A 26,391-nucleotide genomic window follows, 5' to 3' on the forward strand; every position below is an offset into this window, starting at 1 on the left:
TTGAATAATCCTGCTTTAATTAGCATGGATCTATTAATTGCCATATACAGATGTTAATTGTTGCATGCTCTATTTGATCAGCAAATAGGCAAAAATTAGCACTCTCCCTGCTCCTGCTTGCCTTCAGAAGGAAACCTCTTCTTTGGGAAGTCTCAAGGAGTGGAATCTTCTCCTTTATGTGATATCTGAAGCTTCAACTGTCTTCCTAACTCCTGCCATTATCTCATGCAGTGAAGATGATGTTATACCCTCTTTGCTGGAGAAAAGTAATAATAGCAGCAACAGCTAACCTCTTGGGCCAGACCCTCTAATCTAAAGAGTAGTTCTTTAAAGCACATGTGATAATTACCTCATTTTACGGATGAAGAAAATGAATCTAGGTGAAGTTAAATGATAGACACAAAGTAGTATCACTAGTAATAAGCGTCTTAGTGGACTTTGAACTTAGGTCTTTGTAATTCCTGAGTCTATACTATTATCCACCATTGCACTATGCCTCTCTAATAAGAACAGCTAACTTGTATTGAGAACTCACTATGTGGTCACTATTGTTTAGTGCTCTCATTTAATCCATAGTAATTGTATGCAGTTGGTCTTATTATTATCCTCATTTTTTAGATCAGTTAGTAAATATTTTCAACTTTGCATCCAGACTGTTTCTGCCACAACTACTCAGTTCTGCTGTTGTAGTGCAAATGCAGGCACAGACAGCACTTAAATAAATGGGCATGGCTCTGTTCCAATAAAACTTTATTTACAAAAACAGGCAGGGGCTGGATTTAACCTGCAAGCCAACGTTTGTCAGTCTCTACTATAGATGATAAAATTGAGGCTTAGAGGACTTACACAGCTCATGTTGAAGTGGGATATAAGCCTAGGTTTGTTTTAGGCAGGCTTCTTGACCATAGTGTTATATAGTGTCTTCCTCATCCTAATCTTCATGCCTCTCTTTTTCTATTGCTTTTCATTTTCTCCTCAGAGAGACATTTCTGGTCACTCTTGAGACTTTTTTCCTCTATTTTAAAAAGTCCTCTCTCTTTTTGAATTTTGATTATCCATACTTCCTTTCTACTTCTCTTAGTTTAGTTAGAAGATTGTTCACTATTCTCAATTTTCTTAGAGAAAAATAAAATTAAATACCCAACTGCTCCCATATTCTCCTCCTTTAACAGGGCTACCATTAAATATCATTAAATAAAATCATGAGATAGTTCTGTCTGTCTGTAGAAAACAAGAGAAACCTAAATGTAAATCTGTGGATTCGAAGATGGATGAGCCATTGGGAAACAAATTTATTGATAAGTGAAACAAATTCACCATTACCAGCATGCTGTATAAATCAAGACTGGGAATCATATTTAAGTTTACACCTTGGCAGTATTTCAAAGGTTTTTACAGTAACTTGCAAGGAGTTAATGTGCTGTGTATTCATTCCAGTACATTGATTTCTGCATTAGCTCAATGAAAGATGCAGTTCTTTGGCAAAAGCAAACTTTAGGAGGTAAATTTTCTTTGTCATGGAATCCATAATTCAGAATTTGTAATAGCAACTGGTTTCATTGTTCATGAATACAAATCATTGTCTGGATGGCCCAACAGTCCAGCAGATGAAAAAATGGAATCTCATTTCTGAAGCTTGTTCTGTGCGTACCTTATCATGTCATCAACTAGGTTCTGTGCTACTGTGTTCCTTGGAAGAGTGTGGCTCTGGAAAGCGGAGGCCTCTGTCCACTCGTTCTAGGTGTCCATGCTGTTCAGGGTATCCATGGTGCCTCTTGTTGCCACCTCGAGGATTATGCTTAAATGCTGGTATTAGTGAAATGCAGAGTATTGACTGTAGAAGTCAATCCATCTGATGAAGCTTATGGCCTCAGGGACATACACTTTCATGGACTTCCAAACCATTGCACCTATAAGTTTGCGTGCATAATTTTGTCTTTTTAAAAAGAACACCACTTCCGTTATATATGCTTCATAGCCCACAAGCCTGGCTCCACTATTGGCTGGTAGCATGCAGTCTGGCTCTTACCAAAGACCTCAGACTAGATGGGGGTTTCTAACCAAGTTCCTCAGAGATTACTTTGGTGGAATGAGTAGGGTGAGAACCATGGGTGGGTGTCTGTACCTTTCACCTTCCCCTACAACACAAACAACCCCCACCCCATCTGTTTTCAAATTGCACTTATAAGTATATTTTTGCTTTGTTTTAGTTGGGTAGGGGATTCTTATTTTAGAAATTTAGATTTATCTTTCAGGAACTGTGGAGAACTGATGAAAAGGCCCTACTGCTCAGTTTCAGCAGTTCACTGCCATGCTGGAATGACAACCCAGGTGTTCCCAAATCACCCACATTTTTAAGAGAAGTCAGGAATCTGTATGTTCATGTGAAATCACCCACCCTCCCCAAGTTGTAACTCTTGACCTGAAAATAAATAAGCAAGCAGATGAGAGAGAGAGAAGTGAGTAACCAACCAAACAAGCAAGCAAACAAGATGCACAGTAAATAAATCCAATATAACAGCTGACTAGATTTGTCAAAGCTTCTCTTAGGGACCTAGGAGATGAAGCAAAAAGTACAGAAACACTTTTCTTCTAAACATATATATTTCTGAATCCCATGGGATAAATATAGGCATCTATCTACACAAAAGTTGGTAATTGCTATTATTAGAATTCATCCTATTAGACCTGTCTTAGTAGTTGGGAAATGAAGCTGCTATTTAAAGAATGGGTTCCTTGGACATTTTGAAGATGGCCATTTCCATTTAGACAGTATATTAGTCACGTGCTGTACATGTCCTAGCAAGTTAATTATTAAGTAACGTTCTATCATGTTTCATTATATTATTCTCTAGCAACATATCTATCTATAGCTATTTTTATTACATTTAGTGGTCTTTTAGCCTATCCCAAAGGCCTAGCCATTTGTCACTTCTGAATTTTCCAATCATCTCTTAGCCAGAGGCCCTGATCTCATGTTCTCTCTCTTCAATCCAAGGACACATCCAAATTAATATCAGAATTCTTAATCAACTTTCTAAGCTCTCCAGCTTGACCTCTCAATGTGGTCTCCCTCCCCCACCATGCTAGCCAATTTATCTCTCCAACCTTAAATTATTGTATAGGATATTTCTTTGTTGACTTTTGAACATTTTAGGTTCATTCTCATCTTCTTAATTTAACTTGTTGTCTCTCTCCTGATTAGATTGCCTTCTACATGCTTACCTATTTTTCAAAATTCCACCATGCTTTCAAGATTATTTATTTTTATGTGAGGCCATGATATATCCAGAGTTGTGCTTCAGGGATATTAATATGGCCAACATGGAATGGGTTAGAAGAGAGAGATCAGACATGGAGTCCAGTTGAAGAGGTGTTTATGATAGTGCAGGTAAAGGTAGTGAGGGGCCTGGCCTTGGCTGGTGGCAGCAGACTTGGAAAGACAGAGATGGATTCAAACAACTATTGATCCATTACAAAATCTCTCATTTTGTCAGTGTTATCCTACCCTTTAATTTACATGGAAATGATCTGGAATGAGAAATGACTCCCAAAATTTTAAATTATTACCCTATAATTTTTTCTGCTAAAGCATCTTTACCAAATTATACTCTATCAATCACTATCAATCAAAAATAGGATAAAGAAAGAACAGTTTTACCTTGCTATATGGCTTGTAGAAGTGGTGAAATAATAGGATGTCATTTATATTGTAAGCTATTTTTTTTTCTGCCAAAGATTTATTTATTATCTTTTTTGACCCTTAAAACATCCTGGGGCATTAAAAGGGACAAGTGTTGTTGCTTTTTTATTTTCACATGTTGAAACAGAACAGTTGGGATTTAATATTTCATTCCAAATCACATAAGGTTAGACCTTGATCTATAATCCAAATGATCAGCCTCTTTTTGTATAATAAATTATAAATTTTCCTGAAATATATATCCATAGACCCAGCTTTTTCAAAGTCACATTCTCATTTGATGGTGCTGCCCTTTAGACTGTGCTAACTGTTGACCTAGCTTAATCTAATTTTCTCAGGACTCTGTATGTATTCAGAATACTCTAAATATTTGTTCTGTGGTACTTTACACTTCACCTTCCAAAGGCACATTTTGCAATGCCAAGTGTTGATCCATCAAGATGAGATAGGTTATGTTACAGTAACAAAGAAAATGTCAGTGGTTGGAAGTCACAAAGATCACTCATTATACATGTCCATCCTGGGTTGGTTTTGGGGGGTGGGCTTCACTCCAGACCCCTGGATGATGGAGCAGGCACTCTGTGCTCATTGCTCATCCCTGTGGAATAAGGAAGAGAAAGTGGCAAATCGCTCTCTGGCTTCTAAAGCTTCCACCTAGACGTGACACACTTCACTTCTGCTCACATTTCATTGACTAAAGGATGTTATAAGATCACAAGTAACTTCAAAGGACAGGGGAGAACCTGAAATGTGTGGAGAACAGCACTGATGAATAGCAGGCACACTCTGAGGTCATCTTTCAGAAATTTTAAAGGAAATGTACAATACAGAGTGTTTTCTCATGGCAGGGAGATGTGTGAGAAGACTTCTTACAGGCGTTGCAGCCACAGTTCTTAGAATCACTGAGTAATGTTGGCTTACCAATAATCTGCTTGTCTTTGTAGTATTTCAGATTCCAAGTTTATTATGTGTTGAAAGCATTCGGTTACTTTGATTTTAAAAGCATCGTTTTTAGTAATGATTAAAAAAACCTTTTGAATATGTACGGTCCTAACTGAAGAGTTCAGATTGTTCCATGTTTAGCGTTCCATTTGTCCTTAATATCCTCAATGTATTCTAAGGGAAAACGTTTCTTTTCTCTGCCTGGAGAAACTGGCACAAGGGAGTTGATGCTGAAACTGTCTATATGAACAACTGGCAATACCAACTTGATTAAATTGCCTGATCAATTCAGTTTACAAGATCATTTCTTTATATGATTTGGTTCTTTGATCAAATTGACCCTGATACATTTAGTTATGCAAGTGAACTAGGTTGAGCAATTAGTTAAAAACCTGTATCCACTACAAATTATGCCAATAAATATTTTCACATGAGTTACTTAGAAAATTGAAGCTAGAATCCACTTATGCTGCCTCGAATTTTCATGGAATTTTTAATGTTATCTGTATCATATAATTATTATTTGATTATATACTGTGTTAGGGGGTGGGCTTAAACAATAGGATTTTCTAGTCTCATGGTTTTGAGGCTGGGAGTCCAATATCATGGTATTGGCAAGGCTTGGTTTCTGCCAGGGTCTCTAGCATTCCGGCAATCCCATCACGTGGCAGTCTCTCTCCTTGTGGTTATTTCTCTGGTTTCTGCTGACTTCTTGCTTCCACTTCCTTATCCAGTTCCCTTTGCTTTTAAGGACTTTGTCCAGATCAGATTAAGGCCTACCCTCATTCAGTGTGAGCATTCTCTAACTCATAGTAACATCTTCACGGGTCCTATATACAAATGGATTCACACCCACAGGACCAAGGGTTGGGACTTGGACATTTCTTTTTTGAGGGACGTGATTCGATCCCTAACACATGCCATATATTTTTCTCATTAATAAGGCTTACTCTTCCAAAATATTAATTTCTTCAGGGGCAGGATTAATTATCTACTATGTTGTTTCAACTCTAAAGAGCATTTGACCCATGGGCATAATAGTGACTTTTTATACTTGACAGTGAGCTGAGTATCTGATTAAATCTGAGTTTGAGTCTCATCTCTACTTCTGACTAGTCTGCAAAATGAAGCTTTTTGCCTAAATGGCCTCAACAGCAAAAATAAAGTACACATGTCAATTATATTTTTTTTAAGGAAGCTGGTTGAAACTTGAATGATTTTGCTTCGGGTAGAGCTAATAAAATTTAACAAATAATTATGCTACAAGAGATTTGGGTTTTAAGGAATCCAGTAAACTTTTTTTTTTTTTGTCATTGTGATAAGCTGAACTTCTAATTCATTTATATTTCAGTTATCTGATTAAGTTGTGGATCCAAATGAGATACTTGTTATTTGCAATACATTACCATCACTTTTTAATGTTTCACATTGTAGTGTCTATGTCAACAGATGTTATATATGCAGAAAAGAAATGTTTTACTAATGTCAGGAACCTAAGGGGGAGATCCCATTGAGTCTGTCTTTATCCATAATAACATATATATTTTTGAACACCTATTATGTGTAACACGCCATGATCTACATACTTAAAATGTTAGATGCCTGCTGAATCAGTGATTCTGTAATGACTGCATCCTACTTACCTTGATACACTTAAAGATAACACAAATGGAACACTAAAGGATCTCTGAGCCAATTAATGTGATGGCCCAGGCAATGTATTCTGCAAATAAACTATACAGTAGAAAACATTGATAGAAAAACTGCTTCTCTCAGAGCAATTGGGTTTATATTTGTGAATGTTGCTAATGAAGTTCTGTCTAGATGGGAGCAACTATTCTGTGGTATATTTTATGTAAATGAGTTTTTAATACATCAAGATTTCTTTAGTCAGGAAATGGAATTCCTGGCAGGTTGACCTTGTGGATAGTCATAGTTGATCATAACTGTTGCCAAAAACTGTAAATAGTAAGTATGTAGGTAAAACTAACCCTTTCAATTATGATATTGGTATAAGAATATGCAGTTATTAATAGTTCTCACTATGGGTTTTCCTTTGGGGTATACTTTAGCATGAGAAATAATTTGCCTGAAAAATAAATGTCACTGTTTCTTATTCCCGTTGAATTTGGTAAATATTTTATAGTCATTGAATTTATAACCTTTACTTCATGAAGATTCTCTGGGTTTACATGTTATCATGGGGAAAGAAAAAAAAAGCTGTGTTGCTAGAGGCTTGCTAATTAAAATCCCTCAATACGCAATAGATGAAAATGATTGAAAGTCTCATTCAATTAAAAGGGCATCTCCTTCAAAATATGCTTTAAAATAGATCCTTATAGACACTCAAATATTAGAATGAATTTATATGAAGTCTCCAGGAATTTCAGATATGCATATTCAAAGCATGCCATACCGTGAGACCTCATCCCATCCAATTTCTAGTCCTGATCTTTCCATGGGGTGGCAGATGAAATCGTTTTGTGACTCAGTTTCTCTGTATAATTGTGTAATGTCTGTGGCTTCTATTTACTTCTATATTTAGCATTTATTATGTACATAATAATGAATTTGCCATTAAATCTCCTTAAATGAAGTATAGAATAACAATTAATTTAAACAGTAGTCTTCTAACAATCTCAATTAAATGGAGCATTTTTTCCTATCCTGGAAGGATCCTCCCTGATAACTTTTAAATTTTTGTTGTATTCTCTCTTGTCAATGAATATTACTTAAGGAATGTAAAGTCATTCTAGTATTAATGAAAGATAAATATAACTGTAAGTTAAATATAGTACTTTATACATACCCGGTGTGTGTGTGTGTATGGCGGGGGGGGGGGGGCAATCAAGAAAACAAGATTCTGAAGGAGCCTGGAGAGACATCAGGTGTAGGTGGAGGATGTGCCTCATACAGAAATATGGATAACTTTCCCATTGTAAGAAGAGAGAAGAAAAGAGAAGGGGATACATACAGATATATTCATAGGAAATTGAAGGAGTTCTTCATCCATTTTTTTTCTATTTTTCCTGGGAAGGAAGAGGTGATGTCTAAGAAGTTTGAAGACAGGTGGACAAGGTTTCAGGCAGCTGCTACGTGGAATGGGAGTGAGAAGAAAGCATAGAAGCATCTCCATGCAGTGGGAGAGTGTGGTTGAAGATAAGGCCTACACATCAAAGTGTCACCAGTGTGGTATTAGCATTTTCTTCATGTCTGCTTGGCAGTCTTGTTTTAAGCCATGAGAGTGATCTAGGTCTGAAATTTTGACAGACTGGCCTGGCAGAAAAACAACGGGGCAAGGTAATCAACTACATTGACAGGAGATTGAAATAATGAACTAAAGAGGCTAAACTGGTTAGGAAAAGGGTAGAGTTTTTATATAATCAAGGCATAAATATTATTGGAGAGGATGGAGTAGTCTGAATGGGTAGAATTCAAAATATAGGAGGAAGAAGAGCAGGAGAGAAAGCAAATTAGGAGGTGGTTCTCAGCCTTGACTGCATATTGGAATTATCTTGGGAGCTTAAAAAATTTCTGATGCCTGTATCTCATCCTCTGAGATTTTGATTGAATTAGTCTGTGTTATGGGCTGAACTGGGAAATGAGGCTGTATTTTAAAAGCCAAGGTTGAAAACCAAGGTTTAGAGCTTCTTGTGGAGAATCTTATATTCAAAGTAATTGACACTTTGAATAATGGATATAATTGAATAATTACCAAATAATTATCAAATCATTGTCAAATAAATATGATCAAATAATCAGTACTGAAGAGAGTATTGCAATATACTGAGCTAGAATTGATAAGATACTGAGCTAGGGAACTGACAAAAGGAATTGTGGAATAGGGGAAATATTTGTGACGTTTCAACAGAAGCATTTATTATTGTAAGTGAAGTATGATGGAGGAGAGTCTAAGATAACTGTGAGATTTTTATTTTGGATAGTTTGTTAGTGTTCTATTGCTGCATAACAAATTGCTACCAGGTTAGCCGTTCAAAACAGCATTTATTATCTCACAGTTTCCATGGGTCCCAAGTCCAGCCATGGGCTTTGCTAGAATTTCTGCTCAGTGATATCACTAGGCTACCGTCAAACTGTTGGTTGAGGCTAAAGGCTCATCAGAGGCTTGACTTGGGAAAGCTCCACTTGCCCGTTCCCTCAGGTTGTTGGCAGAATTCATATCTTCAGGTAGTAATAGTTATAATGTCACTGTTCACCTGCTGGCTGTCAGCTAGGAGCTGGCTGCATATGCTGTTCATTTGGCCCACCCCATCGTCATTTCACAACATAGCTGTTTGCTTTCTCAAGGCCAGGAAGAGAGTGTCTCTGTCCTGGAAAGGCCTAGACCCTCTTTTAAGTGCTTTCACCTAATTAAGTCAGGCCCCCCATGGATAATCTCCCTCTTGATTAACTTAAAACCAACTGATCTGGAACTTGAATTGCATCTGCAAAATTCCTTCGCCTTTGCCATGTAACATAACCTAATAATGAGAGTGATGTTGTTACATTCAGAGGTCTTGCCACACTTAAAGGGAAGGAATTATAAAGGACATATATACCAGGGGATGGGAAAAATGGAGGCCATCTTAGATGATGTTGCAGTTAGTTAAGATAAGTAATTCAAGAGAAGTAGAATGTTTCAGGAGGAAATTGATGGCCTTGCTGTTAGAAATGTTGAACTTGGGGTAGCTGGGCATCCAATTACAGTGTTTCAGTAGGTGGTCAGTAGAGAGATCAGCATTGGAGATACCTATTTGGTAGTAATTGATAGAGATGATAGTTAAAAATAGTAGGACCATGCAGAGAAAGCAAGCGGGAAGAAGTGGGCTGAAGTCAAGAGTAAGACCAAGTAAATCTAGAACTATTAGAGCTGTATGTCAACCCAACGCCATTTACCACCTTTTAGTATCCCTCTACTTTCTTCTTTCGGCAACACACAGGAGTTTCTCATCTGTGGTCCACTCAGCCTCCCCCTGCACCAAGTCACGCTACCTGGAAGGGAGTATCAAGATCTGTCCTAGAAAAAGCCTTGCAGATCATAGACACTTAAATATTGGCTCTGGCTGTTTTCTCCCTTGCTCTAGACAGTGCATGAGGGACTGTGGGATGGGGCACACAAAGCACAGTGAGGGGAGGTGATACCATCCTTAGTCTTGAACTGCTTCGTTCCTTCTCATCAGAGACCAACTGTCCACTTTTCCCTGCTCCTCGCAACTCAGAATTGCCTATGAAAGGAAACATAATGACACACATTTGGAAGGCAGATGTATCTGAGTAGAAAATTACTGAAGCTGTTGCAGCAAAGTTCCTGAGAAATCTGAGTTGTGATAATGGAAGCAGAGAGTGAATTTGGTCAGTCCATTTTGATCAGACTTTCCTCCCTTCTCTTAAATCTTTCTCTTTCAGGTTATATTCAAGAAGAATGTGTCATTCCCTGCCCATTTGACTGCAAGTTAAGCGATTGGTCTAGTTGGGGGCCTTGCAGTTCATCTTGTGGGATTGGAGTGAGAATTCGATCCAAATGGCTAAAAGAAAAACCTTACGGTGGAGGTCGCCCATGTCCCAAACTGGATCTCAAGAATCAGGTAAAGTGCAATGAAGCCACAAATATGAAGCTGAAAATGTATCCCCATTATTATTTCCTGTTGAAATTAAGGTAATCTCTCATCACAAATAATTCATTAAAAAATTATCAGAAGCTTGGCAGAGGGATTAAGAGAGCAGAAATTAATGTTATAGAATTAATCATAGACACTTTGCCCACTCCTAAGTAAATTGGAGACCAACTTGGTATCATTAACAATGATATTTTCAAAAATTCAATCCAATTGATTTCTAAATGATCCTGAAGTACAATTTGATTAATCATGACATTATAAAAGTTATAGGCTACAATTCCTAAAAGTTTCTCCTTTTTAGTATATATTTAAATATAAATAATAACACTTAGAGGCTATCACTTACTTTTTGTAAAGATAATTCTTGCTCTTTCCAATTAACCCTAAAAATAGTGTTCTTTTTCCTTTACCTAACTCTTTATCCTAATTTTCTTCCTTCTTAACCTTGCCACTGCTTCATCCCTTTTCCATGTCTCTTTTGAGTTATTTTTACCTGGTCCCCCTCAAGTCCTAACTGCTTTCCTAAATGAAACCCTGATGGCTATTCTTCCATCTAGAGGTCTAGTAAAATTGCCATCCTGTGCAAAGTGAAGAGTATTTCAGTTGGCTTTACCCATGTAACAGAGGCTATGATTTAGTTAGGAATTATAATAAAGATTTTAAGCTTCTCCTGTGATTGCCTACTGGCTATTAGATAGGGATTGTTATTATGGGATATGTGTGTGTGTGTGTTTACCAAATATCAGTTGATTAGGTGAAACACATGATGATAGCAGTTAGAAGTTCTTTATTCTTAGAGAGGTAGGTTGTGTCCCATATGATTATGTAGATCCTTTGTGACTGGGGAAACTCTTGACAGACTAGAAATATAGGTTGTTTAATGGAAGGAGAATCCCATGTCTCTGCTTTTAATTAATTTGAATAGCATATCTATTACTGCTTGGCTTACAATATCGTATATCAATTTGTATAAGAAACATAAAACTCACTGATACAAGAAAAAAAGTCATTCTAGCAAAAATGTTTAAACTCTAAATAGTATCATGTTACTTTTTTTTTTTTAATATTATGTTGCCCATAATTTCTTCCCTCAAAGAATGTTGGGGAAAATAAGGCAGATTATCAGAAAATCAATATAAATATTGCAAAAAATCACAGTAACTACAGGAATTTGGTGAAAGCTACAGTCAAATAAGATTAGTGAGGATAGAAGGGAAATAATCAAAGCAGAGAAGCCTGAGGACCTAAGTCTTACCTCAGTTCAAGGAAAGGAATAACACAGGTTTATGTTTGGGAGAAGGACATTCTAGTGAATTTGCTCTATGAAGACTATTTCACAATCATTAGGGGATTTTCTAGGCATTTAAAATGGTAAAGAAGTTCTAAGGATTTGTAGTTGTAAATAATATAATTCTTATAGCTTCCTAAAAACAATCAGTGAAAGTTAAGATTTTACAACACTAGTTTTAAACACTAGTTTTAATCAGCTCATTTTATGAACTAGGAAATTATCAAGGGAGTAAAAGCACTTCTTTTGAGCACAGACTTTAAGCCTATATTTTCAGTATATGAAGGCAAAGTATAAAAACACATCCATAAAATTTAATAGTATGAATAAAGTGAAAGTACTTGTGTGCTGGTTGTGACTTAAAACTTATTCAAAACACTTAGATGACATATAAAACCTGTAACCTTGAATAGTACCAACTAAAAATTAAGCCCCAAGTTCAAGAATAATTTAGATAAATTACATAAGTGAAAATTAAGTAAAAGTAGACCTGTCTGCAGAAAGATATTTCTAATTATTGAGTTTCGGAAGGCAACTTTAATCTTCCAGAAACATTTCTTTCTTGCAGTGTTTAATACTGAATGGGTTTAAGTGATCAGAAATCTGATTTAGTATGGCCATTTTTTCTGACATAAAGAGGTTTTCAGGTATCTAACATGTATGTGGCTTAATTAAACTTGAATCAAAAAACTTCAATCCATATTTTATATTGTAGCATAAGGTAATTGAACAGGGAAATAACTAATGAATCCTACCTCTCACTTGTAAGTCGGTGAATGACAAGGGAATATTATTGTGGAAAATCCTAAATCTAACAGTAAATTTTCTTCAGAGCAACCCCTTTTGTAAAGCAAGCACACTTATACCTATAATTGTATTTGTTGAAATATAAGTGGTAGTTTCATTATATGTTTGCTCTTACCTGCGATAGGATCCCCTTGTGTGTGTGTGCGGGGGTGGGAGTGGAGTTTGTGTGTGTGTACACACACATGTGCATTGTATTGTATATAGAGAGCTTTGTTTCACGTTGTTGGTATTTTCTTAATTCACTGGACAGAAGTTGGATTTCAGAGATTTTCATTTTTTATGATATATTCCTGATTCTTATTTATGGCTAATTTTCTCTAGAAGAGCTCACTATTTGTTTTCCGAACTTAAAATATGGTGTAGTGAGAGTTACACTCACTAAGGCTCTTTTGCAAAGTTTAGTTTCACTACTGGCCTTAGGTTATCTGTCCCCTTTCCAGTTGGTTTTTAGGTTTAGGTTTTCTCTCCTATTTTGGAGCCATTCACCCATAAGAACAAGCTTTAAAAATATATTTGTAATCAAATGATAGAGTCAAGAGAGGCACATAGCTTCCGTACTTGTGCTTGAGGAAAATACATGTCAGACTTAGCCTAGCAGACTGCTCATTTTAAAAATGAAAGAACTTTCTTGTGTGTGTGTGAGAGTATATATGTGTGTTCTATGCATATGTAAATATTAGTATACTTTAATATATTTCTTCATTCTATTATTCTCCTCTCCGCCTCTTTAGAACATGACGTCTTTCTGAGGACAAGGGTTTTCACACCAGAGTGGAAGGGAGAATCAAAATCTGTCCTAGAAAAAGCCTTGCAGATCATAGACACTTAAATATTGACTCTGGCTGTTTTCTCCCCTGCTCTAGACAGTGCATGAGGGACTGTGGGATGGGGCACACAAGGCACAGTGAGGGGAGACGATACCATCCTTAGTGTTGAACTGCTTCATTCCTTCTCATCAGAGACCAGGACCTGCTGTCCACTTTTCCCTGCTCCTTCCATCCCAGAATTGCCTGTGAAAGTAAATTTTGGAACTCTGGTCTTTTATCAATAGAATTTTCAAAATCGTGATCTCATATAGAAAAAAAAAAAAAAGAATGTGCAAAGTATTATTGCCCAATGAGAGTCTTTCAAGACTTGCCTGAAAAATATTGAATATCTGGATCTTCCATTGAAATTTAACCTAGCTATATAAGTGGAAAGGTTGTTATTATGTACACAAGTTCATAAACTATTCTGAATCTCTTAGTGAAATCAATATTTATAATCTCTCATAAAAACCCACCCTTTTAAAGCAAGGCCTATCAACGTGATTGCTTTCTCTCTGGAAGTGCCTGAGTGACAGCAATACTTGAGTAGCTTTCTGCTAAAGATATTTGTGATGCTAAATACTTGGAGCATGCAGCTTGTCCAAAGCTCTTATCTAAGCATTAAATTTTGGTTAAACAGTTTATTGGATTATCAGATCAGTAAGCTGATGCCCTTGACTCTGCTGTGCATAAAAGAATGCATAATATATTTTAATTTTTTCACAGGTTATATAACATGCTGAGTAGAATTAAGTGAAGTTGTATGTTTTGCTGTATATATTTTTTGAAATTCTGCTAACAGAAGATTAAATATGAGAACATTAAAGCTCCATTACATTTCACTTATGAATTCTTCCCAAAATTGAAGCCAAGAGGTGTTTCATAAAATTATATTTTGTCCATATGTGAAAGCCATTGGGGTCACAGTTTGACAGAAATATTATACTGAGATTCATTACCTATATATTTTTAAATACATGCTATTTACACACATTTTTGGAAGTGTTTTGGTTGTTGCATGTGAAAAAGAGGACATAGGAAACAAATTTAATATATGTGTGTTACCTAGAAACAGTTTCAAAGGGATATATTTCTCCCAAAGAGAGGTGGGCTAAATTTGGAAATGAACATGATGCATTTTATTTTTCATTGCGAGGTAATAGTGTTTTTAAGAATGCTTTCATCCCAAACCTATCCAGATATATTTTAGAATGAACATCTCTTCCTTAGAGAGGACTTCTGGATGATAAAAAGTTTCTGTAGAGAAATAGACTATGCTGATTTTGATACTGCCTTGTTAAATATTAGCAGCATATTAGGATGTGGAAATAGGATAATTCATTCTATCTGAAAGTTTGCTTACCCAGAAAAATGTGATTACTCTTATGGTTTAATTTGATTTAACCACTTTTGGCCTCTTGCTTCTCTTCGACCAACCTGTCCCCCAGCTTAGGCCACATCCCTCTGGGCAGAGTGCTTGCTGCTCACTTTGGTCTTGATACTTCGGCACGTGCCCCTGTCTGTAATGGAGCAAGAAGCCTTCTTCCCAAGCACTAACGTGGAAGGCAGCCCAAATGGACACATGGTTAAGTTCATTAGGTTATACAGATCTTGGAAATGGGGAGGGGACTTGCTTTAAATGTGAGCTATCATCTGTCATAGAATTAAGGGCTTCAGAATGATTTCTTCCTCAGGGTCATTTGGGAGCTTTAATGAAGGCAGATATGCCTAAAACATTTCACCCCTCCCTGACAAGGAAGTTATTATCCTTCTCAGAGGCAGTTATTGCCACTTCTCAGAGGCAGCCTGATGTGGCTTCTGTGAGCCATGTTTGTGACTGTCTGTCGGCCCCAGCTCTGTGCTCTCAAGAGATATCGTTGCACTAATTGAGCTGAGTAGAGCTCAGAGAAGATGTGATTTTTCTTTTTCACTCTTGCCTTGTCACCATCTCCAAGAAAAATCTTTTTTTTTTCTCAAGAGATTCCTTCTCCTCCCCATTTGCATCTGTACGTATTCTATTCTTGATCATTCCAAAGTAATACCCCTAGGGCTCGTTGAAATCTTTTAAAACTTTGATCATTTGTCTGGAGAGCTGCCAGAATCAGTCATGAGAAGCAACTTTCCTATACCTGTTGTCATCTCTGTCTTGCTTTTTACTGTATTTTTAATACCAAGTATTGCTAGTTTGCAGGTATTCAGACTCCCTTCTAGTTCTCCAAGATGTTCACTGTGTGCCCTTAGAATGTTCTCTGTTAGGATGGCTTGGCAAGTTTCCATACCACAGGCCCTATGCAGGGTTTGGGGATTGGCTGGGCACGAGTGTAAAATTGTGAAGCTATCCAATTTTGTCTTTGGCCTTCTTTCATTGTCCTCCCACACCTCATATTCTCCTATTTTCTTAAGTCCTAAAGCCCTGAAATATCATATTAGATCACATCAGCTTCAGCAGGGAAATTGCATCAACTGTGTTTGCTATTTTTTTATAACTGTCTTCTTAATCAAGTATTTCAAGTAGAATTTCCCAAGTACTTTTCTAGAAAAATACTGGCAGAACCTCCTTTTCATGTCTTTGCTGAGTTCAGCCTGGCATTTAAGCTTTAAATACAGAATGGTAACTTCTCTTCTTCTGTCAGGTATTGAAAGAATATAGCTCTGACTTCAGCCATGAGCTTGAACTTGTGGTACTGAACATACTTGTTAGGAAATTAAACCAGGAATTGATGTGAATGAAGCACCTATTTAAAAAACAAAATGCTTCATGTCGTTGAGAATCTTATTCTCAAGACCTGTTAATTGTCTGGTCCTTTAGATTTTTTTTCAAGCTTTGCCCCCAAATTAAGTAGTCTTTTCTCTATGACTGCTACCAAGTGCGGTTTGCCTGCCTGGAACTGAGCATGAGCAGGAAGGCAGAGTGTGGTTGGACTCCTATGTGAGACCCTTAGGTGGTACTCCCCATGCACAAATTGTACTGGATTCAAAATGACTCTGACGTTCTATGACAAGTGGATGCTAGATTAATAGTTGGAGTAGGAAAGGAGCCTAAACATATCTAATCTACTAGATCTCAATTATGGCTGACCTTAAGACGCTTTACATGCCTGAGCACCACCCAAGATCAATTAAATCAGAATTCCTAATGGTGGGAAATCATTTCAAAAACTCCCCAGGTGAATCTAACATGCAGCCAGGGTTGGGAATTACGGTCTAATGCCACCTCATCATTTTGTAAATGAGGCAGCTGGAACTTAGAGAGGTGACTTGACACCTAATTGCCTACTAGAACAGGGACTCTGACACTCCATCCATCATTGTTTCTAAGACATAGTGTTGCTTTCCTCCCTTCTTGAACTCTTCTTTCATCCAAAAGAGCACTAGTGCAATGAGAAACACCAGTGAGACTGACTTCCATTATATGTTTGTTGTTCAAACAGGAAAACAAGTAAGGGGCACTCTGGCTTCATCCTACAACATTCCTTTCTCCCTGAACCACTAAAGGCAATGCTAAAAGCAAGCGACTTCTTTTGAAGGATGCTTTAACCAAACCTATGACCTCCAACTGCCTTTTCTCATGCAGGCAGGGGATTTACCTGGTGGTTGTGCATATACCCGTGAATATGTGAAAAAAATGAGATAGGTATCCCGTGGCCACATGGTTTGGGTGGGTATGATATGGTAAATGTATTTTCCTCTGCATTTGTGACACCCCAGGGGTCGACACCCACACCCTCCCTCAGGGAAGAGGGTGGAGCCTCAAGCTCACAGCAGCCCTCTGAGCAGAGCACAGACATTGAAGGTCATTGAGCCTCATCACTGTTGGTAATCAACTTTCACAAGACTCAGCTGAGGTTCCTTTGCAACTGACTGCCCTGAGGCTCTGCTGAAATCAGTCTTCAGGAGACTCGGCTGAGGCTTCTTTGTAACCAAATCTGATGAGGCTTTGCTGAACTTTATAAGGCATCCTCTTCCTCTTGTTTGTGTGGATCATTGACTTCCATTTCCCAACCAGCTGCCATTGGGAAAATCCTCCTGTAAGTAAGTTCCTAACTAAAATTTATGGGGAACTTTTTGTCTGGCATGTTCTTTGGACTTGGGGTTGAGTTGGGCTGGAGCAGCACTATTCAACAAATAATACATATGTTATCATGCTATATAGTTGAGAACGTTGGAGGGAAGACAAGTGTAATGGAGATGGTTAAAATGATGTCCTTGTATGATGGGGACAGAGGTTTCTTCACAAAAGTAATTTAATAAAACGGAATTCAAGGCAATTGTAAAGATTTTGGAAGGCAACCTTAATTCGGGGCACCTGTGCCATTGTTCCTCCTTGCTTTCATTCATTCAGCAATCTCTGAGTATGAATGATGTGCAAGGAGGAAATATTGACAAAGCTCATTTCAACTCCACCTCTCCAGGAGTTTCCACCAGGAACTAGGATTCATGGAAACTTGAAGGGGAGGCTGAATAAGTTGAAAATATAGATGGTATTTTAGTTTCTTAGGCTGCTTAAGCAAATACCATGCAACAGTTAGGCTTAAACAATAGGAATTTATTTGCTCACGGTTTTGAGGCTAACAGAGCATCCACATCAAGGCATCACCAAGGCAATGCTTTCTCCCAAGAGACTGTGGGTGGCTGTCAGTGATCCTAGGTCCTTAGTTTGTCCTGTGGCAAGGTACATGGTGGCATCTCCTGATCTCTCCCTTCTCTTCTGGGTTCCATTGATGTTCAGCCTCTTGTGTCCTATGACTTTCTCTCTCTCATGTCTGAATTTACTCCACTTATAAAGGACTCCAGTAATAGGATTAAGATCCATCCTGACTTAGGTGGGCCACACCTTTACTGATGTAATCTTATCACCCAGATGAATGGATTAAATTTAAGAACATGATTTTCTGGGGTACATACAGCTTCAGACCACCACAAATGATAATTCTGTAGATGCTCATGGTATCAGAACTGTTTTAACTTCCTCAAAAATACATGAAGCCAGTTTGGACTCAATCAGCAAAATTTCCCTTTCTCTCCTATATCAGTATGATTTGCAACTAACAAAAACCCCAACTTAAATTGGCTTAAACAATAAGGAAATCTATTGTCTCATGTAACAGTGGTAATGCAAACCCCAGAGCTGGTTGGTTCTGTGGCTTGGCAGTATCATTAAGGACATAGCGGTTCTCTCAGTCTCTCTGCTTTGTCCCCTTCAGCATTGGCTTCATCCTCAGGTTGTTAGTACAATGGCTCAGCAACCTCACAGATGGCCTCCTAACCCACAATGACCAAAACAATAAGAGAGTGTCTCTCTTGGGGAATCTAAGGAACAATAAAAATTTCCCAGAGCCTCCCCCCTTCTTAGAAGATTTCCTCTCACATCTTATTGGCCAAAGTTGGAATTTGTGTCTATTTCTAAGCTAATCACAGGAAGATAGTCTGGGATGAACTTGATTAGCTCAAACAAGTACTTTCCAGCCTTTTATTTTCTTTAAGCTTCCTGGCCTATATAGAAATCTATAGTATTTGTCCAGCACATTGGGATGTATGTTTAAAGCTGCTTGTAGCAGGAGTAAACAGTCTGCAGGCTCTGGACCCTTGGCTCCCTGGGGTGGTGACATCAGTGTTCCAGTCACACCTGAAATGCATTCATGATACCCTGGCGAGGCAGGGCAGTGCTTCTCAGACTTTAATGTGCACATGGATCATGTGGCAGATGTTGTAAAATGGAGATTCTGCTCGCATAGGTTTGGGCACAGAGAAGCCGAGATGCTGCATTTCTAACATGCTCCTGATGATGCCAAAGGTGCTGGTCTGTAGGTTACACCTTGAGATGCCTATGCACATCAGTTGAGGAGCTCTAACAGAGATCTGGGGCAGAATGCATGTAGAGGACCAAACCAAAAAGTCCATGAGGTACTCTTTTTTTTCCCACACCCAGACCAAAGTGTTTCACTTTAAAAAAAAAAAAAAAGGCTTGAATCAGAAAGTGTGATTAAAGTCAATATTAACTCAAGCTCTTACAAACCTTTCAGGAAAAACCAACAGATTCAAAGAGAAACGCAAGCAGCTACTAACAATTCTTTGGAGGAAAAATAATTTTCGTATTACACAAGCTGCCCTCATGATTATCAAGCCCAATTCTATATCAGTTTTGTTTTTCAAAAACAGATTTCAAGATACACCAAAGAAACCACATAGATACTCTTTAGTAGTAAAAAGTTTAACAGTGAAGTTTAAAGATATAGCAAAAGCCAAATATGACAACACACAGAATAATTTATAACATAAGCCTTTTCAATCTCAGAAAACTAAGATGGGGAGATCTCACTGAATGGTAACATACATAAAAAGAGAGCTAATAACAAATGGGACCATAAATGTTTTTCCAGCAACTAAACCACAAAATGGCAGCTTAGGAATACTACTAGCATGTAATTTTTCTTCTTCCCCACCCACTTGTTTTATTTAGATAAATCTTGCTATCAATGAATACATGTCTAAATCTGGGTAATTTTTTTTTTACTCACTTGCTATCATTTCTTCCTGTTTACTGTTCCCTTAATTTTCTCTGGCAATGTTTTTCCTTTGGTTTGACCAATTGAACTCAACAGGTTTAGAACCTAAAGTGGGTATCAACTCTTATTGGAGTAGCACTTGGGAAATGCTGTCCCAAAAAAGGCAAATTTTAATAACTGAAGTGGCCTGATAAAGTTAAGCATCCATTCTCAATATGACAATGCCCCATGTTAATCACTGGGAGAATGGCTTCTCTGCTGTCCTATGGCCCAGTGGGATACTGGAGTGCTCCTGGGTGAGAACTATGTGTACAAACACTCGCCCATTTAAACTTTCAATAAATACAAAGCACCTTTTTAAACTATTTCAGTACAATGAAAAATACTGCATTTCTATGGGCTTGTTTTGCTTCTTGAGTTGGCTTGGAAGGCTGTTCATAAAAGAGAAGAGAAAACAGTTGATTGGTTGCTACCCTAAGCTCTTTAACTTCAGCACTTTCTGCTCTTCAAGCCTCAGTCATTTTTTGGCACCAATAATGGTATTCTTCATTAGCATCGCCACTGTTTCGGGACTGACGTTCCCAGGGAGTGATGTAACTGGCTTTTTTCCTGACTCCTTCAAAATCTGCATCTCCCTTCAGCTTAGGCTTAGCAGTTATGACTTCTTCAACATCAGTGACTGCTGCTCCTTCCTTGATCATATCTGCTGCAATCAGATTTGGAATGCCTGAAGAGGATTCCACAATATCTGCAAGAATTGTGTGTTTTGTCAACTGTTCTTTGGGAGTATAGCAATGAGGTGTAGTAACAGTGGCATCACCTCCAGGATGTTCATGTGCCCCATCTGTGTGTAGTTACATTGCAATGGGCATTCCAACATTCTTTGACCTTCCAGTCACAACTACATGCTTCCCTAGGCTTGGAATTCCAGTTCGCTTACTTATTTCCCATGCACCCCATGGGGTAGCAGGGAGCATGGAATGCTGGTCCAAACATGTTAGCCTTTTATTAATTACACGAAAGCCATCAACATCGTTGTCTGGAGAAACAGCATTACAGACTTTTCTCTCATTGTGCTCTGGAAGAGGCAGCTGAGCAAGGCCATCTTCATTGTCATCATTATTTAACTTACTGATCAAATTAAACAATTCTTCCTCTGAAATCAAAAATGGTTTCAAAATCGGTTCACTGATGATTCCCACATCCGCGGCTGCCCTGGTTTTGTTGAGGATGTAGGAGAGACAGGCTGGATTCTCGCCATCTGGAACCACACTCGGGCAGCCGCTTGTTGCCTGATGCTACCCACCCTTTCACTTCCTGCCACATTTCCTGTTGATGTGCTGGGCAAGTTTCCTTCCAAAAATGAAAACAGCTTCATTCCTAATTGCCAAGAGGGGAAGGGGTCATGGGGGGAGCAGTGGGGTGGCCAGGGTAAACACAAAAGAGTTTGCAGCCCTGACTGGTGCCTGTGCCCACGCCAGGAAAGCGTCCACAATATACTTAGTTTTATTCTCTTTTTGACACTTACTTTGATAGGAGTATAATAACTTTTAAGTAACATGTTGACCCTCATATTGAGATTGACGAATTAAGTAATGTCTTTGATTGTTAGAAAGTCTCTTTTGTGTCAAGAAAGATGTGCTGATATTTTCCCTGACTTGTATTGAGCAGGGCTCTTCCACGACATTTGCTTTTGCTAAGGGCATAATTGCATTTTGCATGTTATATGGCATAACCAACCTTTTTTTGCCTCACTCTACATGACAAACAAGCAGACCTAAAACTCAGAGAAACAATGCAAGTATACACCACGTGTCTTTCCTTCTGTAACCCGTGCAATCCTTTGCCAGGTTATTCACCAGTGATTTAAACGCATACTTGAATTATGCATGTTTTGGTGATGGTTCATAAATTTAATGAAGGAAGCCGGGTCTAGTATTTCCTTTGGATGCCTCTGCAATGTTTCAATCCATGTTAAACTTTCTATACACTAATGTTACTTCAGCATTTGTTAATGCAAGTAACAATAGCAGATGGTAGGGATAAGTAGAACTGCATATCATTTTGCATGAAAGTGATGCATGCTTATGAAAAACAAATCCCAGTGAGAATTGTTCACTTAAGGAGACTTACATATTTATATTTATTTGTGGCTTTAAAAATTTTTAAATCCTTTGGGGCATGATATATTCAACATAGGCGAGGGTGGAATCTTAGAAAATGCAAAGCAATGAGACATCACACACTCAGAGTCTGGTTTAATATGTATGTACCCATGTAGTTATTTGCTGATGTTCTGTTTTTGCAGGTACCTGTCTTGGTACATTCTCTAGACTTGAGGCTGCTAGAAGGCAGGTATCTTGTCTTGTGTTGCCATTGTAATTCTGCTGAAGGCCGAACTCTCACAGACATGCCATTCAAAATCCATTTGCCCTCCAACAATTAAAAAAGAAAAGTTTGAGAAGCAAATGGATATTTTTTATTGTGATTAGAACTTGAGACTTTGAAAATTTTGATTCATTGGAGAATAGTGTGATAATGCGTATTTAGATAAATTCAGATTCTATTTTTAGCCTTACATTTACTGCCTGTATGGCTTCTTCATGGTGTCTGCATTACCCTCTGTATATCAGAACTAGCAAGTAGAGAAAGACAAGTAAGACCTGGGATCTAGAATAAGGGGGAAAAGATTTGATTCTGCCATTTTGCTCTCTTAGTGTAGTTGATTCATTTCTTTTGATTGAAAAAGAGTTTGGGGCTTTTTGTTGACCACTGAGTTGCTAACTCTGTATATTTGTCAACTTAAAATACATATGGTTTTCCCATGTGTACTTGACCAAGGCCATGTTTACATGAAGCTGAAACAAATGACAAGTTCAATAAAATCTCAGGAAGAAAATCATGAAAAAAAACTTGGTGACCTGAATATTGACCTATGTGGATTCATTTTTTCTCCCTTGTAGGCATTAGAATCTAAGTCCTCTATATCTAGGAAACCAAACCAGAAAGAGAACTGTGTAAAATGCTGAATGATTGAGGGGGAAACAGTTGGTCTAGTTAGCTAGTCAGTGCTAGTAGGGATAGCAAAGAAATGAGACAAAAACTGAATAGTAGAAAGAGCTTTTGAATGTAAAAGTGAAATATGAACATCTTGAACTCTGTGAAATGATCCTTTTTTTCATGAATTGTTGCCTGTCATTTGAAATGCACAATATTCAATACTACCAATCTGTTCTGACATATTAATTAATCATAAGTTCTGGGAATTTTTAATCCTTATATAATTTATGTCATTTGCAAGTCATATTTTCCCATAATTCTGCTGGCCTTAATCATCAACAAAGTATTGCTATGCTTAAATACAATCCCTGTGCATCTTTTCTACTTTCCAGCAGATGTTAACAAAAGAAACAATCACAGCTGGTGAAAATTGGTATTGAAAAGTATAAAACATGGCAATGAAAAGATTAATTTTCTGAACTTAATGCCCTTGATTCCTGAAAACTTTCAGCTCTCTTCACAGTAAGGCCAGTGCTTTCGTTGTCTGGTTTGCACTAGGCAAATGAAAACGTTCTGCTCTATTTTACTTTATGATGAACCAAAGACACCCGTTTTTTTTCTAATGAGTTTCTAAGAGATGTTTCGATGCTGACACATTAGCTGCATCTTTTGGACTGCAGTGACAGTGAAGTGAAAAGTGCTTTTAACAACTTGCTGAAATTTTCACCATTAGAGTGAATGAAGTATTTGTGTGTGTGTGTGTGTGTGTGTGTGTGTGTGTGTATATACATACACCAGCTGTTTATAATGGTTAGATTTGGGAGAAAACATACAATTAATTTACATTTTAGTGCTAAGTACAAATTTTAATTTATTCTGATTAACTGCTTTACAGCGCATGTAGATTGCCATTTGAGGAAATTATGGAAAGGCTGTAAAAGACATCATAATCAAGGGATGACAGGTTATTGGCATAGAAGCAGAAGAACTTCATGCCCAGTGCACATATTGCTTGGAAGGATTCAAGTTACACTTGTCCAGAATCCAATTTTGAATTGCAGACCTGAAATCGATGTGGGAAGTGGATTAGCTCATTTAATTAGAACTTGTGCTAAAGTTTAATCTCACCACAGGCCAGGTAAATTTGTTCTGGTTTATGTCCACATACTTTATACTTGCTACAGGCCAGTTGTCATGAAAAGAGCATAAATAGATTTTTTGATAAGAAATATCTTAAAGAGGACAGCCATGAAAAAATTGATGGTTCAGCTCCCAATCTTTCCCATAGATGAAAAAGTATTTGAAAGTACATATGCTGTTGAGATAATATGTTCAACAGTTCTAATATAATGCTTGGCATTAATAATAATGATGAGGCTCATGAGGATGCTGGGAGAAGGGCTTTGGAAACCCCATGATGTTGTAAACTTTTTGTAAGCCCAGATATTGTGGTGGTCTGTTGGCCAGCTCTAGGCTGCACAGTGCATTATTCGGATTGTTCAGCATTTGCTACAGGGGCCTGAATTTTTAATGTTCTGTCAAGATTTTAAAATTAAGAGTTGTTTTAGAAAACTCGGCATCCATTTAAAAAATCAAAATATTTGGCAAACTTCCACCGGATCTAAGAATGCCTTCTATCTTTTGACAGAATATACCCGTATAATGGCTGCCTACCTTCCCCCTCCCCACAACTCTTGCCTGCCCCTCCCCTACACCTAGGCCAAGCATCAATGACCAGGCTCATCCCTTGTGAACTGGGGAAGGAACACAAATAGAGATCCATATTTCGTATTTCTCAAAAACCAAGTTATCAGTCAAGCCAATAAACTGCTACATGAAATATGTTTTATCCTCCTCCCTTGACAAATATGCCTTCATAACCACCCAAAAGGCTAGGTTCAAGTTAGGGTTCTCAAAGTTCTGAGCTAGAATGTGGTGGAAGAGTTATCCTTGAAATTCAATTCTCTGTCCATACCAAGAACATGAAAAAACTAGAAGAATAATGTGGAGGGTTTCAAGGAACTAGGAAAGGCTTAATTCTTTGATAAGAGATTATTTTACCCATTGTTATCACATGCCTGGAGCCTGCACGTGTTTGAGTTTGAGGCTTGGGTTTAGTCATCATCCTCCTGTCAATACTGTAGGGCCTTGTTTATGGTACACAGTAGCTGCTCATGAATATGATTACTTCGTCTTAATGCTGAAGTATGAGAATTAGTGGGCCACATATCAAATTATTTCTGTTGAGATAGGAAATAAATTAGGATAGTTTCATCTGAAAGCGAAGGCCTTTTAGGAAAGTTCCCTTTACACAGCAATTCTCAAACTTTTTGGTTCCAGAACCTTTTTATATTCTTAAAAATTATTGAAGATCCCAAAGAGCTTTTGTTTATATGGGCTATATCCATCTATATTCACTATACTCAAATATAAAGGGAGAATTTTTAAAAATATGTATTAATTCATTTAAAAATAATTAGAATTAAATTCATTACATGCTAAAATTAATATTTTTATGAAAAATAACTATATGGCAATGCAAAAAAATAGAAAAAAGTGGCATTATTTTGCAATTTTACAAATTTCTTTATTATCTGGTTTCATCAAAGATAGATTAACTCATATCTGTTTCTGCCTTCAGTCTTCTGCAATATATTGTTTTGGTGAAGTATATGAAGAAATTCCAGCCTTACACAGATATGTAGGGAAAAAGGAAGGATATTTTAATAGCCTTTTCAAATAACTTTGGGTGTTCTTTGACAGTATCCCAAAACTTGACAAGTTGTAGTTTTTCAAAGGTTGGTTGTAATGTGGAATCTGAAATCATAGCAATGAACTTTTCATAACTCCATTAATTTAAACCCATTGGACTCTCTGGCACTTGGAGTGAATCTTTAATCCATGCATTATTTTGCAACATTACACATTGGTCATTTGAAAACTATTCATCCATTGAGTTATGCTGAAAAGTCTATATATTTCATTACACAGTAGCAAAACCCGTATTCATTAATCTTATCAGAAAAGCCTGCACCAAGCTCATGGGGGCAGACACAAGTTTTCCCAAATTCTAATTTTTGCTTAGTACCTTGAATTTTATCTTTGGAAACAAATATTGTCAGTTATTTTCCTTGAAATGATGGGCTTACTTTTTTCATTTTTGAGAAAATATTTGCCAAATATGCAAGTCTGAATAACCATAGTCTGTCTGCAAAATGTTCATTTAAGTAAAAGTGTTGTTCCATGGATAAAGGGGCTAGTTAAGCTTGCAACTCAATCACAAATGTGCATTTCCTCAAGAGAAGTCAAAACTTTAGTATGTAGAAATGATTTATGCATACTTCAAAATTAGTTAGGCAGAATATTATTAAAATATGCAATGAAAGTGCACAGTGATGAAGAATACAATGATGACCAGTTTAGTTTCTTGTGACTCCTTGATTCACACTAAAGCACCATATTTTTACCCATTATTCTTTTGCACCATCACCGTAAATGTTATAATAGGCAAAAACCAAATAGCCTCGGTTTTATTATTGTTTTGACCTCCCAGACCCTCTGGAAGTGTCTTGGGGACTCCCCAGGTGTCCACAGATCACACTTTGGAAACTCATGTCTTAAAAGTAGAAAGATGAGTTTAGAACTTTCTGAAAAGGAAAAAAAAAAAAAGGAAAAAGAAATGAAGCAACATTTTCCTTTTAGATTTCTCACTTAAAGCATA

The 26,391-nt window shown here is 37.4% G+C and overlaps 1 protein-coding gene and 1 pseudogene across 7 annotated transcripts in view; one reads left to right on the forward strand and one right to left on the reverse strand.

The window, feature by feature from the left end:
- The window catches only part of THSD7B (thrombospondin type 1 domain containing 7B), a 952,777-nt gene that overhangs the window by 715,206 nt on the left and 211,180 nt on the right, over window positions 1-26,391 (forward strand). For all 7 annotated transcript variants that reach the window (XM_037848906.1, XM_037848908.1, XM_037848910.1 and 4 more), the window contains one exon: window positions 10,052-10,230. In XM_037848906.1, the coding sequence (XP_037704834.1) occupies window positions 10,052-10,230 (179 nt within the window). The remainder of the gene's footprint in view (window positions 1-10,051; window positions 10,231-26,391) is intronic.
- On the reverse strand, window positions 20,188-21,052 carry LOC119543969 (annotated as a pseudogene).

Source organism: Choloepus didactylus, chromosome 9, assembly GCF_015220235.1.
Source record: "Choloepus didactylus isolate mChoDid1 chromosome 9, mChoDid1.pri, whole genome shotgun sequence".
Taxonomy (NCBI): Eukaryota; Metazoa; Chordata; class Mammalia; order Pilosa; family Megalonychidae; genus Choloepus; species Choloepus didactylus.